The sequence below is a fragment of the Argopecten irradians genome, chromosome 4, assembly GCF_041381155.1.
Source record: "Argopecten irradians isolate NY chromosome 4, Ai_NY, whole genome shotgun sequence".
NCBI classification, from domain to species: Eukaryota; Metazoa; Mollusca; class Bivalvia; order Pectinida; family Pectinidae; genus Argopecten; species Argopecten irradians.
This window is the reverse complement of record NC_091137.1, coordinates 40802747-40830100: the sequence shown is the minus strand read 5'-3', so window position 1 is coordinate 40830100 and position 27354 is coordinate 40802747. Positions and strand designations below refer to the sequence as shown.

Sequence of the window (27354 nt, the reverse complement as noted above, 5' to 3'; positions counted from 1 at the left end):
ATATAAATCTAAATTACATGCATAACAAAGTTTATTTATTGATTATGAATGCAAAATATAACATATTAATATAAGCACAAACACAAAGAATATCAATATCAAATAATTGAGGAATGCAACATTAGACCTGGCCACAGGTCAAACATTGCTTTTTTCATTGGAACGCATTATTATTACGTTCAAACACAGCAATCGTTTGCTCTCATGCAATCAAAATATCAAATATGAAATTACTTTGGAAATTAAGTAGTTCCAAAGGAACCTTATAAAGTTAACTCAATATATGTTGGCATTTGTTTTTCTTTCAAATGGCTGTCCAACAGGAAAGGCGCAAGAATATACCTGCTTCCTCTATTGCATGACTTTCAAAGATGACTGGATTTGGGAACTTGTCTTTTCTATTCATATTAGCGGTCTTTCTTCTTCCTAATGTCCCCGTTGATCGCCTCACCTCTTGACACGAGTTGACCGCTAGTCCTGTGATGGAGGCTCCGGGGCCTGTTTTCTGGTTTCTAGTTATTTCTGCTCCAGTTCAGCGCTCAGCACAAATGAAATGGAACGCCTAATTTGTCCGTTGGCAGCATTATGTGAACGGTTGGGGCGTACTTGTCCTGTATCTCTGATGGCATGCTTCCATGAGATAGTACTATAAAAAAGATAAAAATTATACTATTGCAAAATGTAACAATATAAACATACTACAGTCTCCGAAAACACGCAAAATGTACACCGCATCAAATAATGATTAACGTTGATTCAGCTGCATTAATCTGTGATATGTGTAAATTGATGAGTTTAGCGTGAAACCTACAAATAACATAACTTTTAATCACAAATATAGCTTACACATTAATCTTGTGTGACGTCAATACTAATTTAATTGCTTTTTGTAATTATTGCTAACATTGCATATTTCGAAATAACCTCAATTTCCTCATCTCAGTTATATCCCTGGCCTTGTATATCTATATAACAGCTTTTATTTTACTGCTGGGATGATTTCATTTCCATTGATCGATTTTATTGGTATACTTAAGTAAGATCAGTCAAAAAGATAAGTTAGGTAAGTGAAAGCTGCGTATTGTATCAGGTAGATTATGTACATACTGAACAAAGAGGTGGCGGTAAGAAATTGTCGATAGTGTTTGCATTAGGGCACCCCCGCACCTTAAACCTTTTGTGTAATGGTATGCGTATGCATATGTGGTAGTACATGTATTTATTCATTTATTCAATTGGTAAAGAGCAAGCAAATGTGGGTATTTTTTAATGTTTGACCATAAATCATCATAATTTGTTGTCAACCATTCTTAACCACTATATTGATAAATTAAAAGATATGAAAGACGGAAGTGCCCATTCACAATTTTGTTCGGGTATTTTCCCCAAAAATTTCTTTCGGAAGACTTCGCTTCTATTCCTGGTAAAGTCCCTATAGTACCTGGAGGGCGCAGCCATGAATTTTCCACGCCGTGTCTTTACTATCGTCTGATCGAGGTTCATAACTCGCCTGTCGTAAAATACCTAACATTACTCGTATTGACATCTCTAAACCTTACATACCAACGCGAAGTCAGAATTTTCTATTTTTATCTTCAGCCACTTTGAATTATCACGTGTTATCACGCATCCAGGTGAAATGACCCTTACCTGCGGATTATTTTATCAGACAAGTCAAATTCTTACCTCCCAGCCTTCTATTGACTTTACCACCAAGGATGTCCGTATAAAAGGTCCGCGTAACACCATCCATCTCATTATTATTTCTACATCTGATTGATCAACACGCTAGAGAAATTATTACTACATACCTGACACAGTTAACAATCCTACGTATATCAATATGGACATTTACAGGTAAATATTCAGTTATTAGTATTATTACATTTATTTTATGTTATTATATTTAAAGATTTTTTTGTTTTTCTTTTTTTTCCTTTAGTTAATTATTAATGATTTTAATAAGGTTAAAAAAAACAGAAAAAAGTGTTTAAGAAATTAAACCAAATCAATTCATAAAAACAAAAATTCTTATAAGTTTAAAATTTTATTTAGCCAAAAAAAAATTATTATATGAAATATTTTATTGGAATGAATAAGGTCAATATATCTTCAGTATGCGGGTTTTGTGTGTCTATTTTTTAAATATATTAGTGGGAATCAAGATCAAAGAATGCTGTTTTTAAAATTACTTATCCTTTTTGTGTTATATATTACAGGTTCCTGCTAATGTCCACGGTAGCCTTCATTCATTGTATGACTGTAAACACAATACCTGTTCCATCTGGTACTGGAAATGAAATACTTACTGGAAATGAATCACAGCTGCCGCCGTCAGACAATCACCATCACCAAGTAAAGTCGTCAAGACGAGCCACGGTACCAAGCAAACGGGACCTCCGCAAACTCGACATGAGCATACCCAGTAACCGAGCGGTTTTGGAAATATTCTACGAATGGGAGATGCTTCACGGAGGATTTGGAATTATCCAATCACGGTATCGAAGATCCGCTCGATCAAAACGCGCAGCACCACAGCAAAGACCATCCAAACGATCCAAACTGCATGGACGCCGCCGGTCGCAATATAGAAGGCACGAAAATGCATTCATCAGAGCGATGCACAAGAAATACAAGGGGAAAACTATTAACTTAGAAACAGCACTAAGACGACTTTTCAGACAAATTTATGTCAAGAATCGAGGGTTCGGGAAATCCTGGATACGATATGGATGATTGACGTTTTTTAAGAACATGGACAAAACCATTGTGTGTTCCTGGAATCGTCGGTAAATCGGTCCTAGCTTCATCCGATTTCAGCAGCGAGACGAACAGGGTATCATTGAAGATATTAGGTACTTTCTGTCATGAATAGTTGGCCGGAGCCACATTGCTTATGTAACTTTATCAAATTTCGTTAAACGACAGTGTAGCGGAAGAGGTGGCAGACGCTGATTGTTATAGCACAAAACGAAATGGATTATAAATATTTTATGGTTGGTGAATTAACTTTTTTAAAGGATTGTGTTGTGTTCATAATCTTAATACTCACTGTGTGCAATAGAATGGAGATTGTGGGTTAGAGACACAGAATCAAATCCTATGAAAAAAGACGGTATTCATCTGCTTAGATATCGTGTTGTACCTGAAGTTTCTCATTAGGTCTACACTATTGAATCTCATGCTGTATTTATTTATTTTGTACGCTGTATATAAAATGTTATATATTGTTAAATATCCATTAAAATGAAATAAAACTGTCAGAATCTATACATATATTTTTGTAATTATTGAAAAACATCATGTTTGCGGCTAAGTCCGGCTTTTACAAATAGCTAACAAACTTCATGTATACTCTACTCATTTTATTTTACCGTGCTGAACATTTAGTACATTTTAGATTTGATATACTGTAAATTCGAATATATTCGCGAGTGTTTAAAATTTATGTGTAAATATGTCGCGATGTTATTATTATCGCGAGAACTATAACTGTTAATTTTGACACATTATTTTAAACATACACAAAATATTACGAGTGGGAGAATTCGCGCAATAAGTGTAAATTCATCTCTCGTAATTTACCTTGTTTTAAGTAGATTAGCAGATTGTTGACGAAGCGGATTATCTCTGTTTATTACACAAAAGGTGTAAAATAAAACATACATACAGATTTTCTACGCAACCGTCATACAATGTAAATCAAGAAGATATGTACGTTTGCGGAAACTGATAAGCCGTTTGAAAATTACAAACGAGTCCTGGAGATGTCTTTCCTCTAATGGATTTTATTGTTTTAAAAGTAAATGAAAACCAAAACTTACGAACATTTTGAAAATTACAGAACTTTCAATGCATTGGTTTTAATATTACAGATACAAATAAGAGCAGAAAATGATTTCTAGCAGTACTGTTTTTATATGTTAATCTACAGTTAAGCAAAATGAGTACCTATACGGTCAGACCAAGAAGCCAAATTATGGTCTACATTTTAATTTCACATTTCTACAGTGTCAATAGTAATTGTAAAATGATTTCTGCAGGGAAGGTTTCATCTAAACATGCATAAGGCATAAAAACAAAAATTTAACATTACATAAATTCTGTGTTGTTACGGTATCTGCAGCCGTTTGAATGATTTGTAAGGCTTAATTCATCAAACCTTGTGGTTTTCAATAGATGAATGAAGAAAAATAAACATGCCTAAATTTCCGCCCAGTTACGGCACATATAACTTTAATAAAAATGTATTTTCATGTTGTCAGACCTTTTCATTTACTTTCTTTTTGATAGTTTATTTCTGTTAGAATTATTTTAAAGCGGTAGAAACTCTATTCATTACAATCAATAAATAGGAAATAAAAATATGAAACGAAGTGAAATATCTGCATAACTACACTTACAATAACTGTTTTTATGATACAGAAGTCATTACAGATACCTAGTAGGAAAACTTGCATATAAAAATATATTAAAAATACATTAATAAAAAAGACAAAATATTTCGATATATGATTCATTCACAAAATGAACAACTGTAATGCTGAATTGTAAATATTTTATCACGCTCGTTTTACACCATGACGTCTTTGTGTAATTTCTGCCCATCCAGTTTTTCTGTTTGGTGTATAGTACAAGATTATAAGAACGAGTTTTATCCCAGAACGGCAGAACTTACAAAATGTAGTGAATGTCTCAGCAAAAAGTCCAATGTAATACCAATGAAACATTATCCTTCGAATTCAAATGGGACACACAGGTATAGGTTATTTTTCATTAATACATCAACTGTATTATTTGTATAGGTTATTTTTCATTAATACATCAACTGTATTATTTCAAGCTACGAATGAAGGAGATATTCTGCTTGGTGGAACATTCTCAACAGTAAAACTTTACGTGAAAGGTGCTCCACCGCTGACAGATATTTTTATATCAATCCCAGGAGCAAACGTTTGTATTTTTCTTTAGAAACAAAATTTATTTACTTTACACTATTACATGTTCCATAATTGCAAAGTTTGAGCTTCTGATTTTTCTTGAAGGTAAAAACATAATAAAAAATAAGTAATTGTGTCCCGAACAAAATCCATATAGAATGAAGTAATTGCGCATGAACCAAAAGCTACATTATTATTTCTGTGTTAATTAAAAGAGTAAAGAGTAAACAAAAAAAACCCATCAATTTGTCTAACACTATTTTTAACCGAAGATGACATCCACCGTTTCGCATAGGTCAAGCAAGACATCTCATAGCTTGTTTGTAATACAAACCGGACAACAAGGGCCTGTTATAGACAATAGCGATTATAATGGTAATAACAATGAATTTCAAATTCTCATCAATCATATTTTATGTCGTATTATATCGCATTTATCATCGACAATTCCAGAGTTTTGAATCAGATAGTACTTCAAAGTATTGTTTTACTATCTCTTTAATCATGAAACCAGGATTTATTTAAATTAGGACGTAAAATAACGTTGGCATGTCTACAAAGTGTTTCTGCACCATATTTTAAAGTTTTCATATATTTGTTATTGCTTTTCTTGAAATTGAACTATTGAATAATTAAAGATGCTCCACCGCTGACAAATGGTAATTTTTCACTATCAAAAACAGGAGCAGGCGATTTTGTATTTTTCTTCGGTTACAAAAGTTACTTACTTTACACCATTACCACCATTGAAAGGTTTAAGCTTCTAATTTTACTTTAAGTTAGAAATATGAAAAATAATTAATTGCATCTCGAAAAAATTCTGTGGCACTATATCCTATATGGAATGAAGTACAGATTGCGCATGCATCAAAGGTAAAATAAATTATTTCATATTATTTTTTTGTGTTAATTAGACATATATATATACATGATTAAACACCAATTACTATTCAAATGATGAGTATCATTTATGCTCTGTCGGCGATGGAGCATCTTTAATTATTTCATTATCGAGAGAACATGAAAATTTAGTTATTTCTTTTTTTTTTTATATATTACGTTTTACAGGAATTACTTCAAATATTTGATAAAAAAGATAATATTAAAATCAATTTTGAATTCGCAATTGTACACCAAGACAATTACGCCGAAATAAGCCATGTTTTACTCTTGTGAGAAAACTTTTCTGTGTGAAATTTCCCGTTGTCTACGTTGAAAACTATTTACAGTGTAGATAAAATAGTATGTTATATTGGATGTCTTGGTGATCCATGATTCTAATAAAATATCATGGATTTGTTGATGTAGCATTTCACAAATGCCTATCATGATGTAAACTCAGTTATTTATAAAGATATACAGAAGAGGTATAAAAGGGGCGAATAAAACTATTGTGAAATTTTTTTATCTGTGAAATACTGCAATTCAACGGTTGATATACGATTAATCCTGTAGTTAAAATAACATATTATAATATATTTGATTTGTTTTAATTTCAAAATTCATTAACTGTTTAAAGTGATTAAATATCGCCATAAATTGTTGAGGATGAATTTCATTTACATACTAGTACATTCATCATGATTCATTTCAATTATGGAATTGCAAGAAATATTGCGTTTGTTTCGTATTATTTATCATCTGATCTATTTTATTTTCAATCCGTAAGTGGATATCTGGTAATAAAATTCACATTAAAATGTCACATTAATTTGCAAAATGCAATGAAAATGTTAGGTATATACTACGGAAAAATATGGAATACGTATTTAATACATTATTTAAAAAAAATAGACGAATCTAGTGTAAAAGGCCAATGATATAATATGTTGTAATATAGCATTAAATGTCTTTAACATCCTGGTTTTGACCGCTGTCCGGCTTGGTTATCCAATAAAGACCTATAATTTTACAGTCTGGTATCTGTATATTTATAAATGTGAAATACCTGACATACTTCACGTGATTAAATTATTTATACAGTGATAAATTAAGTAACGTGATGTGTCTGGTCAATGGTCTGCTGTACCCCAGCCGGAACACGCAACATCCGGGTCATTTACAAAAGGCACGATGGGTCGACTTCTCTGATTCCTTTCCACCTTCTACATCCGGATCGTTAACAAAAAAGCACGATGGGTCGACTTCTCTGATTTTCTTTCCACCTGCTACATCCGGATCATTTATAAAAGGCATGATGATTTTCTGATTGTTATCACCTTCTACATCCGGATCAGTTACAAAAGGCATGATGGGTCTTTTGTTCCTTTCCATCCTTACTTTTGTGTTTCGTTTTGCCTACTTTCAAACCAGTACCACTCGAATTACATCGTTGGAAACCAATGGCACCCTATTTTATCGTTCGTGTCAAATGATAGAACAGGGTATCGTTGGTATCTGACTAAGATTTAACTCGAACGCCATGTTTAATTGCGTTTTGTTGGTCCCCGTCACAATCTTTTCACTTTATATATTAAAGTGCACCTAACTCATATACATGAAGTATTTTCGATGCGTTGATATGTCCCAGTCTTATATTTTCTTTTGAAGTTTTATTTACCTCAAATACTCGTAACATGACGAGACCTCGCGGGAGAAGGACTAGACGACCGACTGTGTAACATGAAATAAAAACTGCTCAATGTCTGGTGTCTTTTATTTGTACAAATTTCATCGGTCAACTTAACCGGAGGTACCGTATCTTATTGGTAACAACAGATCAAATCGATTATGTCAATATCTCCCAATAACTATATGCACGTTAAAAGATATACTTCGAAGTGGTTATGCGGTGTTTTTTTCATAGATACCCTCGCATATGCATATTTATCCAAATCCTACTTTGTTTCAAAGATTAATATCCCTTCTGAGCAAGTTATTTCAATCCCTTTTCAATGCAATTCTATGACATAAAGAGTTGTGTTCTCTTTGAGTTCCAGCTAAACAAAGGACAATTGAATAAATGTGTTTACCAGTTTATTTAGATAACGGGAATATGTAAACATGTTCTATCTATATATGTATCACTATTTGACATATTGACATTAATAGATATATACTATCGTTTGATTGGCGATATTTATGTCAAGTTAAAGATATTACATCACTGATTGACAGGAAGAGTGCGTGTGGTATGTTATATCAAAAGGAGGTTTATCAATAGAATATCAATGATGTCTCGCTGATCATGACTCTTGATAAAACTGGAAAGTTTTTAGCTTACGGATTAGAAATTATGATCGAATGAGTACGAATGGAAGAAAAAAATACGATTGGGGATATTTACATTATAAGGAATCACAAAAGTTAAAAAAGAACAATCGACTAAAAACATGGTTCTAGCATTATAAACTTTATTAAATTACAAACCTTTGAAACAAAATATAACATTTTTTTTCTAGGATTTAAATTATACAAACTACTACGTCTTTTAACTTTTCAACTTTATATTTTATTATGAAACGGTCGCTATTTTGAAAAAAAATAGACGAATGATGCTATACGCATTGAGGTCAAAACCTTAAAACCAATCAATTTAAATATACATGACATTTACTTAAGCATTGATGTCACTATTTTTTAATTTTATCGGGGTATGAAAAAAATTTGTTTGCAAACTGTTTCATAACCCGATAAAATTAAAAAATAGTGACATCAATACTTATAATTAATTTTATACTCTATTTGATCAAATGAAGTATGTTTAAATGTAACATTATAGTGGTTTTTCAAAGGATTCTTTTTTCCGAATCAATACACAACGTCAATGTCTCCATTGTGACGTCACGTTAACGTCAGGGTTTCGCGCCATTCTCGGATTTTTTTTTCATAGTGGTATGCAAAAAAATATTGGCCAATCAGAAAGCCAGATTTGGTATGAAAACAAAGAAAAATTAATTATATCATTTTGTAATGAAGATCAGAAGGGTTAACAGAAATTGCGCAACCTGTAAAATTCATATTTTAATCGCATATGCAAAAACCTTATTTTGAAGGTAATCATGGTAAATGTATATATTTCTAAATACATATATTTCTTTTTTATCGAAGCTCGTAAATTCAAGTGTCGAGACACAAACTTAACCCAACCAAAAACCTTTACCCAGACTTGTTATTACTTCAGCTTCATGGAAATGAATCCGCAAAAATATTTGATTGTATTTATTGATTTCTTTTGTTAAAATGATCACTTAGCAAAAACCCACCTCTTCCTCAAATTAAATCTCACAGTCCTTACTACCGATGCCTCTCCTACTCCTCCGACCCACAAATAATAATGATGAATTAATAATTAAAAAAATAATAAATACAAACTAAAATAAATTATTATGCTATTTTAATTTTCTCTCTCCAACTATTTCTTCAGTTGTGATAAGTATATATCATTCAAACAAACAGTCTAAACGCGACTGACATGTAACAAGCTTGGGGGGTAACATCCCGAGTGATTGAGGGCCTCCGGAAACTCGGGTCAAGTGTCCACTTGTACATACACACCTGGACTGATATTAACAGGGAAATCCCCTTACCTGGTACTAGGTATTCATCCGTGGGGGATCACCGTATGTAGTACACATTTGTTTTGTTTTATGTACGTATTATTATCAGCCAGGGTCATTTAAGGACATATCAGGATTTAAAGGCGGGAGAAAGTCGTAGTACTCGGAGAAAAACCGTAGATTAATGTCAGTACCTAGCAACTGCACCATATGGGTTTGGAACTCGATACCGCGAAGGGCTAACGGTAATGTGTCGTAAAACTTCAAAACTAGGTCATTTCGGTGACATGTAGTACACAAGTTATTCTTAATGATTTATATAGTATCGTGACAAGCAAAGTTAAGCATGCCATAAAATCAGTACAAAGAAAACTTTTATCAATTTTTAATTCCGCTATTAGATCGATATTGCATACCCATTAATCACAATTATGTAACTTCTTTGTTTAGTCATGACAAATCATCTTATTCATTTGCTACAATAATAAAGTTAACTAACCTCAGATTGAATAATATCTACATATATAATGTGTTTTATTATATCAAACAAGCTTAAGTGATATCCTCAATCTAGTAACAGCAAAACCTTAGATCATTAATCTAATGAGTCTGCAGTTTACTCCGCACCTAGCTTCCGGTTTCAACTTCCTCAGGGCTAACGCTAATCTAAATATACAAATAAAACAATAACGATACTATTAAGACACCTTAGCATTGATAATGAGTGAGAATGTCATTCCGAGCAACCCCATAAATCAGCTGTACTGCGCAAGTCCTTGTATTGTGTTTATATCCCTTAATCATAGTCAGCGGGAAGCTTTCGTCTGCAACCAATCTTCGTCATTATGTAGAGTATACAACCCTGTATTGACTAATTAAGGGAAGCTCGCGGCTAATGGTCACATCTTGATTATATCAATAAAATCATAAAACCTATATCGGATACAAACGTTCACTAGACGGAGGGATGGAGGGGAAATATTTAGTGTTATAATTCTAACAAACGTTTATTACTTTAAGGAATTTGTCAAGTTACATATTGTGGAAAGAAGAGAAGAAACTGTGACTTTCGGAAAATTATTTGAAGTTACAAGGTAGTATTTTCGACAGAAGTGAAATCAAACAAATTTCTAAGATGTTATTCTAATGATGAGTTATAAAATTATCTCATAAATTATTAATTTCTAAAAATGAAGTCATAATTTGAACATAAACAACGAAATCCTTTTCAAAATTATACCTGTTAGATAAATGCTATAAATCGAGCAGTAAATTTAAGATAACCCCTCTTTGGGCCCCAATGCTATATATTGCACACGTCAAAGAACAAAATAAATTAATTGTTAATTCATCGAGGATGATATTGAAAACCAACATTAGCAGTGTTATTAATAACGTTTTTACCAGGCTTGTGGAAGGAAGGGACGTATCTTCGTAGTACATAAACATAAAAACCTTCTAGAAAAAAGGTAAGTAAATATTTTTATTTTTAAATACTACATCATTGTACGTTGATGTCTTTACTTACAGATACAGATAGCACTTTAAATATAATTAAATCCATAATCATACCTTATCCTGTAAACTGAGATGAAATAGGAAATTTCAAAAGAGGTTTAAAGTTTTGAGAAAATATAGAAACAGTTTACGGCTAAAAAGCCAAAAAAGTTGTCGCAACGTGTTTGTTAAGCTAACTTGAATTCATAAGAAAAGTGAAAAGAAACGTAAACTTAAGTTCCTTTCAAAAGTCATCATTCAAAATTATCTGTATATCCAAAATGTGCTTTTTAAAACTTTAACATCCATACATTTGTTTTTAATGGATCTATTTATATGTAGTTTATGATGCAAACAGTCAATACCTTGGTCTTTTGTATAATTTACGTTGACTTAGAAGGGCGCCATAACTACAAGTTGAAGTTTACTTTTTAATGTTCTCGATGCAACAAGGAAACATCAAATTTTTCTCCCCCACTTTAAGTGACTTTATAAGTAAATGTTACCTCGTCTTTCCCCATCCATCCGCATATCTGCCTTTAGTCTGTTTAACTGTCTGTTAGCATAAAGTTTTTAATTGATGTCACGGCTCATCATATATTACCATTAAAACTCTTTGTGTACGCATAGTCAAATATCTTGGGTAATTTAGAGTTCCATGGGTTATCGGGTCATGGAGTTATTATCTTCAAGAAAAAACATTATGAATACTTCTACTATTAGAATTACCAGGTGTATAGCACTCTTGTTGTTTTTAGCAAAGTTGTTACCGTCACTCTCTTGGTACAAATTTCAGCAAGATGTTCTAGATGTACGGTTGTCATGGCAAGGTTTCTTTTGTTCTTTTTCTCATAAGGTAAATCCAGATCACTTCATTTTATATAATGTTTATATTGTGGGGATCGCCAGGGTTCATATCTTAATTTATTATGCTTTTTGATTATGCTATATACACCCTTCTCATATTTCTGTTTTACATTATTTTACAGTTATGAAGATGAAGATCGTGAGCAGGAGATCTAATTTGTCGTTACTCTACTTAGTGATCTTTCTTGGAGATATATTAATTAGTGACGTCAGATCAAAGCCAGTTATCACTGGATCAAATGTTAACTCACTGTCAAAATTCGAATCAAACTTCGATAAAGATTACTTCACAAGTTACAAAAACGAATCCAATTTAAATACGTTAAAGTTAATTGCTGTTGAAACGCCATTACAAGAACCAGATATGCCGCACCAGGAAGCTATTTCTAGGATGAAAATAACTGGACAACCGACGCATGTTCTATCACAGGAAATTACACAACATATACAATCGTCAGAATATAATCATATCGGTGGTAAAACACCCACTGCCTATAATACGCGGGGATATTCCTACACTATCAACCCCTCGCCAACTAAATCCAGTGATGATGCGTACAACCGTGGACCTGATTTATTGCCAGATGTTGACAACACTAATGTAGATAGTTCCATAACATCTAGGCTAAATGGTAACAGAAAAGTGTCAATATCAGCACTCATGTATTCATCTTACAGTCAAATGTCTTCATCATCATCATCATCATATGATTTATATCAGTTCAAATCAGGAGAAGTATCAATGCGAGGTTTGGAGGATTCAGATTTTCAATCGTCCATGGGACACGTCGATCTTCTTAATCCGGTCGATTTTGATCCCACTATGCACGTGTCTTCAGCACGCTCCGAAAGCGACAAGATAGAGGTTTATCATTATATTTCAAAATCACGGATGGATTCTTACACAAAGAATGGACAATATCTTGATGATTTTACAAGTATAGACAATCAGAATTCCATTTCGGCGGAAGAATTGCCACTGAAATCTTCTTTGATTGAGCTTCACTCAACAATGACATTTAGTACGGAACAGAGTTTAAAATCATTTAATTTATATTCCACTGACCCTCTGTATTCATTTAGGGGTTCGTTCAAAGATTTTGAGTCAGAAATTCCCGGACCTTCGTTAACTTCTAGTATCATTTCTAGAACTTCATTCACAGACACTCGACATGATGGAAACCTAGAAATTCTTAATTTGGTCCCTACGGCATCACACAACGAGATGTCATCTACGGGCAAAGGGAGTGGCTCGTACTTTCAACCTACAATGCCAAACATGCATAGAACACAGAGTGATGATGTTCTTTCTGGTTTTAGTATTCTGTCCTCAGTGACAGAAAAACCTTTATCAGATCCTTCTTTGTATGATGTAGCAACTCCAGCATTGACGACCAAACATGTCACTATTTCTAAAGAAGTGAATCTTGACGATTCTTTGGAGGATGATAGAATGGTTACATCCTTGGAAATCGTTGCACCTACAACTGTTGTTACAAAAACGGACCCTGGATATAGTGATAGCGCAAATAAAAGCCCAAAGCCTTCTTCATTTTCTAGAAGACATAGTGATATTTTTCGAACAAGTATACTTGATGTGTCAGATCATACTGAAAAGTGGACATCAATAACACTTGGTACAAATCGTAACAGTAGCTATAGAACGGACATTGAAACCAACAGCATGGACATATCAAATACCAGTTTTGACATTCCTGAAAATCCTGTTTCATCGATACCGACAATATCTACAATGTTGGAATTTGCATCCTTTTTACCATTCAATAATATCACGGAAAAAGACAATGGTGCAGCTAAAAGTCAAAGGGGTTTTATGACGACTGTCATTGACATTAGGCCATCATCATCATTTTCATCGTTGTCGACATTGGCGCCATCATTTTCGTCGTCACCATCGCCAACATCGTCTTTATCATTATTATTATCAACGTTAATCTCGTCATCATTATCACCATCATCGTCGTTGTCGTCATCGTTGTCGTCATCATCGTCATCCTCATCATTAGCATTATCATCATTTTCTTCAACATCATTGTCTCCATCGTCGACATCATTATCGTCGTCACCATTGATGCCATCAATGTCTTTATCATCATTAATATCAACGTCGATCTTGTCATCATTTTCACCATCATCGACGTTGTGGTCATCGTTGTCATCCTCATCATTAGCATTATCATCATTTTCTTCGATAACATTGACTCCATCGTCGCCATCATTATCGTCATCGTCGTCAACATTACTGACTTTGAATGAAGATAATAGCAAAAATGAACAGGGGCAGCAACCGCCTTCTGAAGAAACCACAGACGGGACAGATGTTGTTGTCAAAAGTGATGATAAGGAAATCAAAATCGAGATAAATATCAATAACAACATAATTCAGGAAGAAATACCAGATACGACTGCCGGCACAACATCTCCGACATCGACAACACCACAACAACGATCTCAGTTATCTTTAGAGCTAATGGTCGTATGTGCTTACATGTGTCAACAAAGGGGGTGAGTTACTCATTTTACAGATATAGGGAATTTCCCATAAATTATGTTACATTTTTAAGTTTAGTATCATTTTATCGAATTTATTCTATTTAGTAAAAAGTTTCCATTCAAAATATTATTCTTAAAAGCAGCTCAAAAATAAGCTGTCGATACCCTTGGCATCAATTTTCATTAAAGCAATGTTTTACAAATTGTAGTAAAACAACTAAGTTATCCTTGACATTTGGTACGTTTTGAACTAAGACTGTGATGATTTTACATATCATTTCATTTTTAAAAAAAAGAAATGAATAGACGGAAGAAGTGCCATACCTTAGATTTAGCTGTATGCGTAATGCCGGTGTGAATTTGATTGCTTTACCCCTTATTCAAAAAATTATACGTACCCTTCTGTGAGGGTCTGAATAAGATTCGTCCATCTTTCCTTTAAACGGTCTAAAGTATCTTAATATTTAAATTATTCGAATTAAAGTTTTTATCATATCATTATAAGCAAATGATAAAATATTGCTGCATGTAGCTTTCCTTATATTAGTATTGAAAATAAAAACAATATAATTTCATTTAGTTTTGTGTGACATTATGCATTACAGGTTGCCTATCCCTCCGTTTTGTGGCTGTACCCTACAAGCCTGGCTACGCTGACCTCATTAGCCTTCACAAACTTTGGATGCGTTAACAAATCGTTTGTAGTTGGAGCGTTTGGTAACGTGCTTTTGTTATCCAGGGATATTTGCCGTGTAGACAATTATTGTTCTAAAAATCCTATATTCTGTTGTAAATCCAGTTTCTGTTTTGTTCATAAAGCTCTTTCTACTTTAATAGTATTAGCTTCTTCTTCTTTTTCAAAGTGTGTTATGTGTGAAATGAATCACAGTTAACATTCTAATTTGTAAACATATATTTCCTGTACATACTTATACCATACACATATCAACTTATTTGTGCACAAAGACAAAAAAAAAGACAAAACATCTGATTTGAAAAAAATAACGATTTAATGATACTCTTTAACATTACATCAATGCTTCACATGATTTGTATGGAAATAAACAAACATGCAATACATTTTTAACCTGTTTTAGTAATCTAATTCGTATTTCAAGCATTTAATACTTTTTGGCCTGGAAAAATTAACATCTATAACAGTTCTAAGACTTATTAACAACACATTTTCAAAACTTTATTGTTTCATGATAACAGCCTACGCCTTATTCTTTTTTTTTGTCATGGACACAAAATAGGATTAAGATGGTTCAATGGTTAAATAAAGTATACAATTGTAATAAATTATGATGAAAAATAAAAATCGTAAATCAAAATAAAATACACAAGCATTATAATTTCATTCCTAATTTTCAAATTGGAATTTTAAGCGCTTGTTCTTTCTCAGTCAAAATTGGGTCTCCATCGCGTAATTGCGCACAAGAATTACAAAAATCGTACTATTCTTCTGAAAGCAAACTATTAATAGTGGCCGATGTTTTTCGTAATGAATTTAATACAATATAATCAATTATCACACAGTATTAAGGACAAGCAGTGATATCGGGAAATAAATACAACATAGAACAATGGTTTAACGTTTCCATGGCAACTACAAATACGGAATTAATAAAACCAATAAAAACATAACTTATTCATACATAAATAAACATATATGTCGCATACATGAAACAATGTGTACAAAATATAAATATACAAAAAATCCAAAAATTTGATATAACCCAGTTAACGTAAAATGAGAGAAAACGCTGATTATTTTGTTAAAATAATACCTTCTTTTACTTTACTAGTTTCTTTTAGCAATTTTTTAATAACAATTTTCATTTATGCATATGTTAACTTACATTAATTGTCCTTGCTTTTGAAATAATTTGATGGAAATACGAAAAAGAATCACTTATATTAATCATACATTAAATGAAGTACCCTGTTTACCTATATATCACAGCAGAGCTTTGTTCAATTGTAAAATATTATTGAAAATCATAAAAATATATACAGCTGAAAACCACGTAAACTCGAACTTTTGTAACTAAGACCTCGTATTTTGCCGATTCCTTACAAAAGTAGCTACATTCAAGAACACCTAAACCGTGCATTCTGGTTATATAAAGTTTAACCATTGTCGTGTTTACTTCGAAATTACGATATTTAGTTGTCAACTTCGAGATTTTGAGGTTTAGCTGTAATTTGTATCACAGATGCATGATAAAAGTATTTTTGGCAAAAGCATGGATAATTTATAAAGATATCATGACAATTAACAATTAAATGAAAAATAACATAAAATTAGCACTTGAACAATGGGGGTAATGGACACATGTATATATGATATATATATAACAATAAGCAGATGTTAACATTAAAAGCATGAAACAGATCTTTCCTCTTCTTGTTGACTCATCAAATGTAGTTCATATATACAACATTTTGTTAATATTGTACTGACCTAAGCATTCATCTGTCATAAAAAACATGGAGACATTTTAATATTGTACTTAAGTTAAAAGTCATAGTTCTTCTAAAGAATTGTTTTCTCCACTGCAATGTAACATTTTATAAGCTGGCCAAGAATCATGAAACTGACTTAGATTGAAGTTTTTGCTTAGCCAATCAAATGTGACGTAATATTTTGTAATGTCATCTCTGATTGACTAAGTCTAAACTTAACCCAAGTAACAGGTCTAAGCTGGGGCGACTGATGCGTAAAACTTTAGTTTGATAAGGTAGGCACCAGCAGCTACAAAGGCTACTCCCACCATCCCTGCACCCAGGCCGATTCCAGCCACTGCAATGGCCGACACTTCTTCGTTTCCATCATCATTGCCTCCACTGCTTTGTGTCGCCTGTAATGATAATAAAATAATCTTTGTAGACATTGATTGATGCTTCATAGCTATGGTAAGGCAAAGTTATAAAGCTAGTTTGATGCAACAACTTTTCACCAACAATCCCTCCTAGTATTCATCGGGGTCTCCAACATTTAAAAAAAATGATGGCCCGCAATGAACCCTGGGAAAGATTTATTGGATGACAGCAACAAGACAACGACTTTTTTTATTGCGTCCATGGTTTAAGGAAACGAAACGAATCGTTATAGCTAAATCAAATTATTGATCTTGTTTACCAGATTCAATATAGTGTAGAACTTGTTTCAGATTCTGTTTTCTATCATCGTATTGATTGTTGAATCGAAGAGCTAGCAGTTCATCTCTCTCCTTTAAATTGCATCGAGTGTATAAGATTACATTTCAGAAACGCCATCATTTCCGATTATTCAATTTCTGATAAGGATTCTTTTGTTTTCCTTAGAATTAGTTTCTTTTCAGGATTATTAGACAGCAAGCATAATGAAATATGGGTGCAAACATGAAAGTTAAAAAAGTCACGGTTCAATCATTGAAGTAAACATTGAAGATAAACAAGATATGTGTTTCATTAACCCATTCACGTCTGAAACTCCATAATGAACTGTTTCAGGCCTTTGGATTAAAAGAGGTCAAACGTGTCTTCAAGAGTGAATGAGATTAAGAAGGTACAAGGTACCGATCAAGTCTGAATAACAATTTCAAAATAATTGCTATAACCTTCCAGTAAAATAATCTATAAGAATACATACGCTCTTAGTGGCTCCTGTAGCAGTTGGACTTGAAGTTGTTGCTGACGTAGCGCCTGATGAGGTTGAGGACTGCGCGCCAGACATAGTTGAAGACCCAGAATTTGACACTGAGCTTGATGCTGAGTTGGACACTGCGCTAGACACTGAGTTAGTCGAGGAGGATGTGGTGTTGACTGTGGTACTAGTGGTGGGGGTAGGTGTGGTAATAACACAGCCTGTATAGTTCTGATTAACCGGCAGAATACACTGAGCAGGAAGTCCAGCCTCATCAACTACATTGACGTATACCTCCTCTCGGCAACAATCCACGCTGTAATTAATGGTAAAAAAGGATCATAGATATAATCATTATGTAACTTAATGTATGTCAAAGAATTTATTCTGAAAATTATTTCAAGTGAACTAACAAAATAGATTCTTTTCCAATTGGAAGTAATTTTCATCAATAAAATTAATAAAAATATAAATAAACATAATAAATAAACAATCATCAATAATCGAAGGGAAGCAACTCTAGGACAAAAGACAAAATGTCACTTATGCTATACAACTTATAAACGTGTTTGGTAAAATGTATATTTCGGAAGCCCTACATACCTTATAGTACCGTTCACAATGTTGGTATTTAACGTATCGCCTTTGGTAAACGCCGTGTGTGTGAAAGAACCCGTGCCGAGCCCCACAGCATGGATTGTAGATAAACCATCTCCTACGTCATACAGCTGCACATCTGACGTCACTGATGACTGGTGACACGTGCAATCATCCGTTCCGCATGTGCCTTGAATATTCAGTAAAGTGCAGTTTGGAGGCGTTGTGTCAATATGTTTCTGTAAGGTAAGGTGGATAGTATAGCCATGCATCTTACTGTTTGTTTTGATTTGCTGGATGTTTGACTCATTCAAATGTATGACAGGACATGTTTACAATAGATGTATTGCACATAATACAGTCAAGTATACATGTAGTTATACTGTTGCAAACGAGTTATACCTTGAGAATTCCACGTAAATGGTTTCCTCTTGGTAAATTGGCGTTATGCTTTACTTGAAGAGGGTCTGTTAGCTATCCAGGTTTGATCCGGTTTGTTTAGTTTTACGTACATTTATTATCAACATTCGGGGTTATGTAAGGACATGCCATGTCTCACGGTGGAGGAAAAACCGGAGTGCCCGGAGAAAAGGCATCGATAGCGGTCAGTAACTGGCAACTGCCCAACATATTGGGCTTCAACTCGCCACCCAGATATTGAGGATTGGTGGTAATTTGTTTGAACATCTAAACCACTCGGCCACCTCGGCCACTATAAGAACTAAACTCACATTGTGGGTTTGTGGTAATATATCTGGACATCTTAATTATTCGGCCACGTCGGCCACTAAAAGAAACAAAGTAAACTCACATTGTTTTTGCAGCCTGTATATCCTGGGTTGATATCCACAACACACTGTCCGGGAAGTCCCGCCATATCCATCACATTGACAAATACTGTGGTCCGACAACAGTCAACGCTGGAACACAAATCAATTTAAATATTGAATCAGTTTTTGATTCTTTTATTTAATGTGATCTCCAATTAGAGTTGGATTCTAAGTACATTCACATGTTTCATATGTTAAGAGAACACCTATTCAGTAAACCTCCATCTAAGTATCTCTCATAACAGCCTGTAAATGAATCTAGTGTCATATTTATCTTATTATGTAAATTGAAAATACATTATGGTTATTAAATTATTCGAAGACCCTAGCCAGATCAAACATTCCTATCATTATGCAATACTTATCGTCAATCGTACGTCGTGTTAACGGGGATTATGAATTAGATCATTTATACAATTCATGCCATAAACCCTGATACTGATTTTTAAAAGACCCTAGCCAGATCAAACATTCCTATCATTATGCAATACTTATCGTCAATCGTACGTCTTGTTAACGAGGATTATGAATTAGATCAATATTTGTACAATTCATGCCATAAACCCTGATTCTGATTTTTAAAAATCTTTTCCTCATCCTAATTTCAATTTCTGTTGGTGTTTGTCCATAGTGTATTCTAAATAAAAGTATATCGATTTTATGAGGAAAATAGTAATTTTAGAAATCATTAGATTATTTAGATACAACGCATATCAATCAAGTTCATGCACTCTTTATATACTGTAATAGATGAGTGTTGTTAAATTTCAAAGGATTGCTTCCCTTGAATCGAGTTAAACAGTTACTTGATTTAGATTATGAAATAAACCTTGTACAGATCAATGGTAAAAGCAGGTCACAGCCTCATGTTTTATATCGTTCTTAATTAAACTTAAAATTGAAATTGGATTATTTTGTAATTATCGTATGATTACATTAGAAACCAATTAAAAACTTAAAATGTGCTATAACGAACCTAAGCGTTGCGTCTACAGTGTTGTTAGCTTTCACATCGCCTTTGACGAACGGTGTATGGGTAAAAGTACCATTCCCTATACCCAGGGCGTCGATGGTGGAAAGACCATCTCCGATATCCCAAATCTCAAAGTTTGCAATGACGGTCGTTTGGGAGCACAGACAGTCATCAGTGCCACATATTCCTTGGATGTTTGTTAGGTTTCCGCAGTGAGGCGGTGTCGTATCTATTGTCTGTAATAAATCATTTCACGAATATTTCAAAATTATTTCAGTCACGAGTTCCAATAAATCTTATCTAAAACAAAAGATAGTCATATATCTCAACATTTTCCTCAGGCTGGAAAGTATTGTTTATCATATATTTATGTAATGGTATTATTTACACAATCAGAGAAAAAGACTAAGTGATGATTCGATGACTAGTACGGCGTATCCGCTGTCATCTTCATCAGACAACAGGCAGCAGAAGCACATAAAGGAACGAGTTATCCTCGAAATGAAAGTCGAAGATGGATTATCGAAGTCATATTATGTACATCACTATGTTGTGATTGGGCCGAAATGATTCTCGCTACTCTTCAGTTAAAGCCGTGTACTAATTTCTTTTAATGTTTCAATCTTTAAAAGTCAAACGTGTTCTTAAAAGTCTCATTAATTGTCTGAATACTGTTAATTATTTCAAAATTGCAAATCCGTTCCACAATGGAGACAATGCTTCCAACTGCAGTGTTTATTGCAAACTGCTTACCGTCTTGTTGCAGCCTTTGTTCTGATAGGTTGGGTTGACTTCAATCTTACACTGAGTCGGTAAACTGGCGTTGTCTACAACATTAATGTAAACGGTTTTCCGACAGCAATCTACTCTGTTATAAAGAAAAAAAACACTAGATGTAAAACCATTGTAAAATGGGTTCCATAATAGGGATAATGCTGTGGGAGTAACAATGAATACAAACTTATTTTTCACAAAAGTGGTTTGATATAAGAATTAATGAAAATATGTCGTTACACTTTTGAGCTAATATCGTTTAAACTCTATACTATGTAGCCAGCACTCACATATTTTTTCTGAAAACTAACAACTCTTCATAATTTAATATCATGTAATAATCACTATGGTGGCTTCTATTCACAGTTAATAAGTATACCAGCATTGAACCTTCTAATCCATTTCATAAGCTTTCAATTTCCCATAGGAAAGCATTACAGAAGTTAAGAAGAAAATCTTAGATCAAGAAGCCTTCGTTAAAATCTGTAATGTAATCCTAAGGAGAATTTCAAGTTAAAGAATATCTTAATGTTAAGATATTATAGTGAAACAGGTGATTTTTTGTCCTCACCTGATGGTACCATTGACTGTGTTATTGTCCTTGGTGTCCCCTATAACAAATGGTGTGTGACTGAAGTTTCCGGATCCTATTCCTACCGGGTCAACCTGTGCGAGACCTTCACCTTCGTCCCACAATGTGAAGTCAGCACTGATGAACGTCTGTCCACACAGACACTCGTCAGATCCACAGACGCCCTGGATGTTTGGATGGACTTCACAATGTGGGGGAATCGTGTCAAATTTCTACAACACAAATGCGTTTACAATTTTAACCGGTCGTTCATAAATCTATTGAAATCTTATTATTTGTGCTTTCCTTTACTTTGATTATGGTTTTCATTTTAAACTCTACAATTTTGCCTCTAAACTAGTGTTACTCGTAGCATATTCTCTGACGACATATGATCTGCATCAATTGGTTAACTTTGACATTTATTAACCAGATACATAATAAGAGACGAACACTACTAGATAAACCATTAATGACTTTTGCTCTCGTTTTCAGCGCGATATATTCCTAACTTACCGGCTTTGTCCTTTTTTCTGTCGTCAGTCGTACGATGACAAACTGGAATCCAGCACCAATAATTCCCATAGGCTGTGCGGTTATAGTAATAGTTCTAAAACAAATGAAGCAAAAGATACTAAATTGAATGAAAGTAAAATAAATAACAAAACATCCATTTATGCTCAAGTTTCGCATGTATTCAGGCAATCAATCACATTTTTTTCTGTTTTCATTAAATTAGAAACAAAATGCCTTATTCTGTAATGATATATTTCATATTAATCTCCTCATACCAATGGGTACCTGTTCTTATGTCACATATTTCTTAGCTTAAAGTACATGTGATACTTTTAAATAAAACGACGTAATGTTTGCTCTCATACTAATATCGTCTTCATCGATAACCACTCGACAGAAAGACCAGGAATTAATGACCGTACTTACGTAGTGGTACCGACTGCCACCCGTCCACTGTCGGCGTACATGGAGAAGTGTGAAGTACTGTTCTCACCGGACATCAGAGATATGACCTGTGATGTGGGCCTGATGGCCAGATTCTGGTCATCAGAGATGGTTATATTTACCATGGAGGTCCCACCACCAACGTTTGTGATGATGTAAGGAATCTCCAGCTTCTCGTCCAGATAAAATGGATCTGTGATGACAAACATTTATCAGATTTTAATGTTTGAATAACGATATCTAAAATATTTCTTTTATTTAATTCGATGCCTTAATCATCCATAACTGTGAAATTCGTCCGAAGCATTATGCAGTTCTCTTTTTTATTGGTCGTGAATCGATAAAACGATAAATGCGTTCATCGACCAAAGACCAAAATAAAAAGGCAATAGAATAATTTGTGCCAATTGCTCTATCAGAAAGGGAGTTGGAATACTATACCACTTACGCTGTTTATAATACATACGTAAAGGCAAAACCTCCCTATGATTCCTAAGGTAAGTGGATATTTCTTCCCAATTTTTTTTCTCGACCTACTTTGTACGGGAAGGTCCTCAAGTTTTATGGCCACTGTGTTAATTAGAGATGTATGGACTCTTCGGAATGTGTTAGCCAGATCATCTTCTCCATCCACAGCTACTTGGAACGCCTATAGCAATAAATATCACAATAAGGGAATAACAAACCGTTTATTGGCTAAAAACAGTAACAAAGTCAATCACCTTGACATTTGATATTTTTTTCTATTTTTTTATTTGATCTTTAACACATTTTACACGACTACATAATTAAGGACAAAGACTGCCGCTCATATTTGAAATTACAAAATCACTTTTGATCTTAACTACATATTACCTGATCAGGAATGATGGCAGTTGTAGAAAATACTCCCCGACCCCTCTGTGCACTCTTTGTCTGGAGTTGATATCGGCTGATCTCGTCTCCGTATTTATCCAGGAACACCAGATTGTCCAAGGACGTGATGTTAACGAAGTTATGGACGACAATACTGATCGTCATGTTGTCACCTAGCAAATGAAAACATATTTGCATCCAAAATTATGAACAAAACAATGTAATGATCCGTGCATTTATTGTTCGTACGGATTTTTATCATTAATTGCATAGTTGGACTGTTATACTTCATATGTTATCTAAATTGAAACTGCTTTAATTTATAGTAGATCATAAATAACGGACAAATATAATCGAAAACTGGACGTAAAAACCGCCATTGGAACATTCATGTCCTAGTTATCTGCTGTAATACACTATTACTAATGTTATTTAACATTTGAAACAGTTAAAACATGTACGATCACATCTTGTATCCACTCACCTGCGATTGGGCGTCCCTTTATTTCGAACATATTGAGTCCATCAGGTCCGAGCTCAAGGAAACTTTGAACAAAATCTACTTCACTTTCAGCAGTGACTTCTATGTCCCACCCGTACACATCCTGTCTACGAATAACCCATGTACCCGGCTGCGGATACTGATAAAATATACATCAATGTATTAACATTACACACATACGTTCTAACTTATATGTACCACAAAATGTAGTATGATATTCCCAACTAAACAGCTTTAGAACATGTTCTACACAGTAAGTACTTCATTATATATAGTGTGATTTCTTTTAAGACTCCTGATATCAAACTGATATTGTGCCTCGAACCTGACTTAATCAAGAAGTTTATGAGGGATGCTGTTTAAGTTTGGATTGCAGCTTTGGTATATTACTATTACTTGTCATGTTTTTTCCAGACTTTTCTAAGGATAACTATTTTTTAGATATAAATATATTACTTTGTATTTGTTGTAATTGGTGACCTCGTCTGATAACTCACCATGTAGGTCAGAACAACATAATTAGATCCTATCACTTGTTTAGTAGCAGTGACACCGTTAATTCCAGCAGTACTACCTGTAAACGATAAAAACACAAGGGCACTTACAGGTATTGTTCTACATATATAAGAACCGTCTTTACAGGGGATATAATGGTACTCATGTCTTTATCATATGAGTCGGTTTTTAATTACGTAATACAATTTGAAAAATAAACTACGATCAAACATCATCGTACTAAAGGATTTACATTTAAGGACATATATTTACATTACCACTGAACACTACCTATATGTTGCTACTAAGCCCAATGTATGATATTTTTCAGTATTAGCACTGGCAGTAAGACTCTGGTGTAATAATACTACAATCAGGGTTCAAAAGTTCAAGAAATGATTTGGGTTTACGTCGGGACGATAATTTACTCAAAAATATAACATATTCTAAAAATATAGAAATATATCCTTATGAAAATGTTTGAAATGGATTGAAATGTTGTACTTATCGTTGTATATCTCGTTTTATCGACGGGACTATTTCATTTACTGTTATTGTTTAGTTCGTTGTCCGTCACAACACAATGGATGTTCTAGCATATCTATCATGCGCACCATAGCTATGCTAGAACACCGAATGTATTTTACTCATCAACGCATGTCAAAAATATGACAATCAGTGCTTAATTAATGTTTCACAATATCATCATATGTAATTACCATCTGGTCTCGATACGTGCGGTACAGGAAGTCCGTTATCCCCCTGGACCTTGACCTTGAATGATTTACACGTGCGGTCTATCGGGACGTTGATAGAGGCACATCCGGTGCTGCCACCTTTAATGATGTCACGTATGATCGTTACCTCGGAATTGGACAAAGAGTTCTGTAACATAACCAAATAATTTTCTCCGTTACTTAAATATTTATAAGGCAGTGGTAACAAGAAAATAAAAAAAATCCTTACGAAGTCTATGTAAAATATATTTGATGCTGAATCCAGCAAGAATTCAAATATTAAAGTAGTCATTAAAAGGTTAAAAATCAATAAAACTCGTATCAGAACGATTTTTCGATTCCAACTTGTCATTGAATAACTTGTATACTTTAATGCGAATCACAGTGGTTCTAATATATCAACCAGTTATATGACCAGTAACTCGAACAAGTCATTAAAATACAAATCTCTTCTTTTGAACTACTCCATCTCCCATTCCTTGAAAATAAGATGTGTTTGGCAAATACGCAGGACCCACATCTTAATGTAAATTATGTACAAACACACATATAAAGTCATCCTTTGTTGACTGTGTTATTTCTTTGCTGTCATATCAAAGTGAAATGATAACCTACTATATACCTTCAAAACGTCGGTGGTTGTACCTATGTTAGATGTCGTGGTATGAAACACGTGACCGCCTGATGCCTGCGCAATCCAGGTATAATAATCGATGCCGGACCAAGATGTCGGCGTTGATCGTCTGCTTCTTCTATGAGCCACTGTAAAAATCAGATAATGTCTTACAACAACATTGTGGCTATTAACTCTATTTACATAAATATATCAGTTCTATTTAGCATCTTAATATCAGCAACCAATTTACACACTTGTATTCACTGAAACAGACACATACATAAAAGATATTATACAAAAGTACAGTAATTAACATTTTTTTTACTTTCTTCGTTACTTAGGTGCCAAGCAAAATCAAACTTCATTCCAAAATTAGAATACTAAGTGTTGGTAAAGAATTGTTAATATCTTTAAGTAAAACTTACTGCTTGTGGAGCGTTTTCCAACGTGAGAGTATAAACGTTCTTTTTCACGTCTCAAATTAAACCCCTTGTTATCCAGTCCTTCTATAGCCACACGATATTTCTGTATCACAAAGAATATAATATTTAGATCAAAGCGGTGTGCCCTACTTTAGAAATAGACTATTTTTTATGAAAAACTGTTTTTAATTAGTGACATTAGTAAGAAATTATGCAGTTCGTGTGTGTATTAATAGAAATAGTGGTAACTCTGGATAAAGATAAATCCTGAAAAATACTTAACATTGAAGCAAACGAACAGTTATGTATGCTTGGTTCGCTTTGGTTTGATTTTGATTGATGTCCCAATAACAGTCGGGGCCATTTCATTACAAGATAAGAAAAACATATATGAATAGAAAATACTAATAGACTAATTAAAATCCGTGGTGTTACCTCCCCTGGTAGAAAAACTCGTCCAAGATATGATTTTTGATTTATGCTTCCATTCACAGACGTCAACAATGATGATGAGATGACGTCACCATATTCGTCATTAAAGGTCACTTCACTCACAGAAACCTCGTCAACGGATCCGGACTTTACATCAACAGATATGTCGGAAAGGGAATCTACAATATATAACATATATTCAGTTCGCTTTCACTTTGTTATCACTGAAGTATTATATTTGGCAATATATTATATATAACAGCAAACATATCATACCTGTTTGTGAAGAATGTATGTACTCCTTCATTTCAAGCAACGCAGACTTGTGTAATTTGAAGGAAAACGTGACGAGACTCTCTCCTGAGACTTTCAATTTCCAGTCACTCTTGTCGAGCCGGTATATCTGCCAGATTCCGGGAGTCGGGTTCTGGAAAACAAAAATATGCTTGATTTCATTGCATTAATTTCAATGTAACATTTGTTACGCGTTCTATGTATTTATTCATATATATTTTAAGTGCGTGGCAGGTTTGTATGGGTGATGGGAATTTGAATTCCTAGAGCCTAGAGGGGAAATAAATGATAAAGGGTAACTGCCCTATACCTGACTCAAGTCCCATGGGCTAAAGATAATGTTAATGA

At 33.8% G+C, this 27354-nt stretch overlaps 3 protein-coding genes across 3 annotated transcripts in view; 2 read left to right on the top strand and 1 right to left on the bottom strand.

Annotated features, from left to right (window-relative positions):
• The first annotated feature begins 1669 nt into the window (after positions 1–1669).
• On the top strand, positions 1670–3270 carry LOC138322516 (uncharacterized). The gene is made up of 2 exons (XM_069266539.1): positions 1670–1857; positions 2220–3270. The coding sequence occupies exons 1-2, from the start codon at positions 1844–1846 to the stop codon at positions 2734–2736; spliced, it is 531 nt and encodes a 176-aa protein (XP_069122640.1). The 5' UTR covers positions 1670–1843; the 3' UTR covers positions 2737–3270.
• An 8663-nt stretch (positions 3271–11933) lies between these two features.
• Positions 11934–15183, top strand: LOC138322298 (uncharacterized). The gene is made up of 2 exons (XM_069266334.1): positions 11934–14329; positions 14923–15183. Exons 1-2 carry the CDS (start codon positions 11934–11936, stop codon positions 14972–14974), a joined length of 2448 nt encoding a protein of 815 aa, XP_069122435.1. The 3' UTR covers positions 14975–15183.
• A 125-nt stretch (positions 15184–15308) lies between these two features.
• Positions 15309–27354, bottom strand: part of LOC138322296 (uncharacterized) — a 29366-nt gene continuing 17320 nt past the window's right edge. The window contains exons 16-33 of the mRNA XM_069266332.1: positions 26989–27139; positions 26716–26891; positions 26284–26383; positions 25865–26004; positions 25225–25390; positions 24508–24584; positions 23993–24149; positions 23509–23681; positions 23191–23302; positions 22636–22846; positions 22210–22303; positions 21694–21926; positions 21102–21216; positions 20352–20584; positions 19357–19465; positions 18552–18784; positions 17955–18264; positions 15309–17181 (exon numbers count right to left, since the gene is read on the bottom strand). Coding sequence (XP_069122433.1) covers positions 17020–17181; positions 17955–18264; positions 18552–18784; positions 19357–19465; positions 20352–20584; positions 21102–21216; positions 21694–21926; positions 22210–22303; positions 22636–22846; positions 23191–23302; positions 23509–23681; positions 23993–24149; positions 24508–24584; positions 25225–25390; positions 25865–26004; positions 26284–26383; positions 26716–26891; positions 26989–27139 — 2952 coding nt within the window. The 3' untranslated portion in view covers positions 15309–17019. The remainder of the gene's footprint in view (positions 17182–17954; positions 18265–18551; positions 18785–19356; positions 19466–20351; positions 20585–21101; positions 21217–21693; positions 21927–22209; positions 22304–22635; positions 22847–23190; positions 23303–23508; positions 23682–23992; positions 24150–24507; positions 24585–25224; positions 25391–25864; positions 26005–26283; positions 26384–26715; positions 26892–26988; positions 27140–27354) is intronic.

What these genes read in the sequence shown, in the direction of transcription:
- LOC138322298 (XM_069266334.1), top strand. Translation starts at nt 11,934, where the DNA reads ATGAAGATCGTGAGCAGGAGATCTAATTTGTCGTTACTCTACTTAGTG. An exon ending in TACATGTGTCAACAAAGGGG is followed by an intron (nt 14,330 to 14,922) that starts GTGAGTTACTCA and finishes TATGCATTACAG; the next exon opens with GTTGCCTATCCCTCCGTTTT.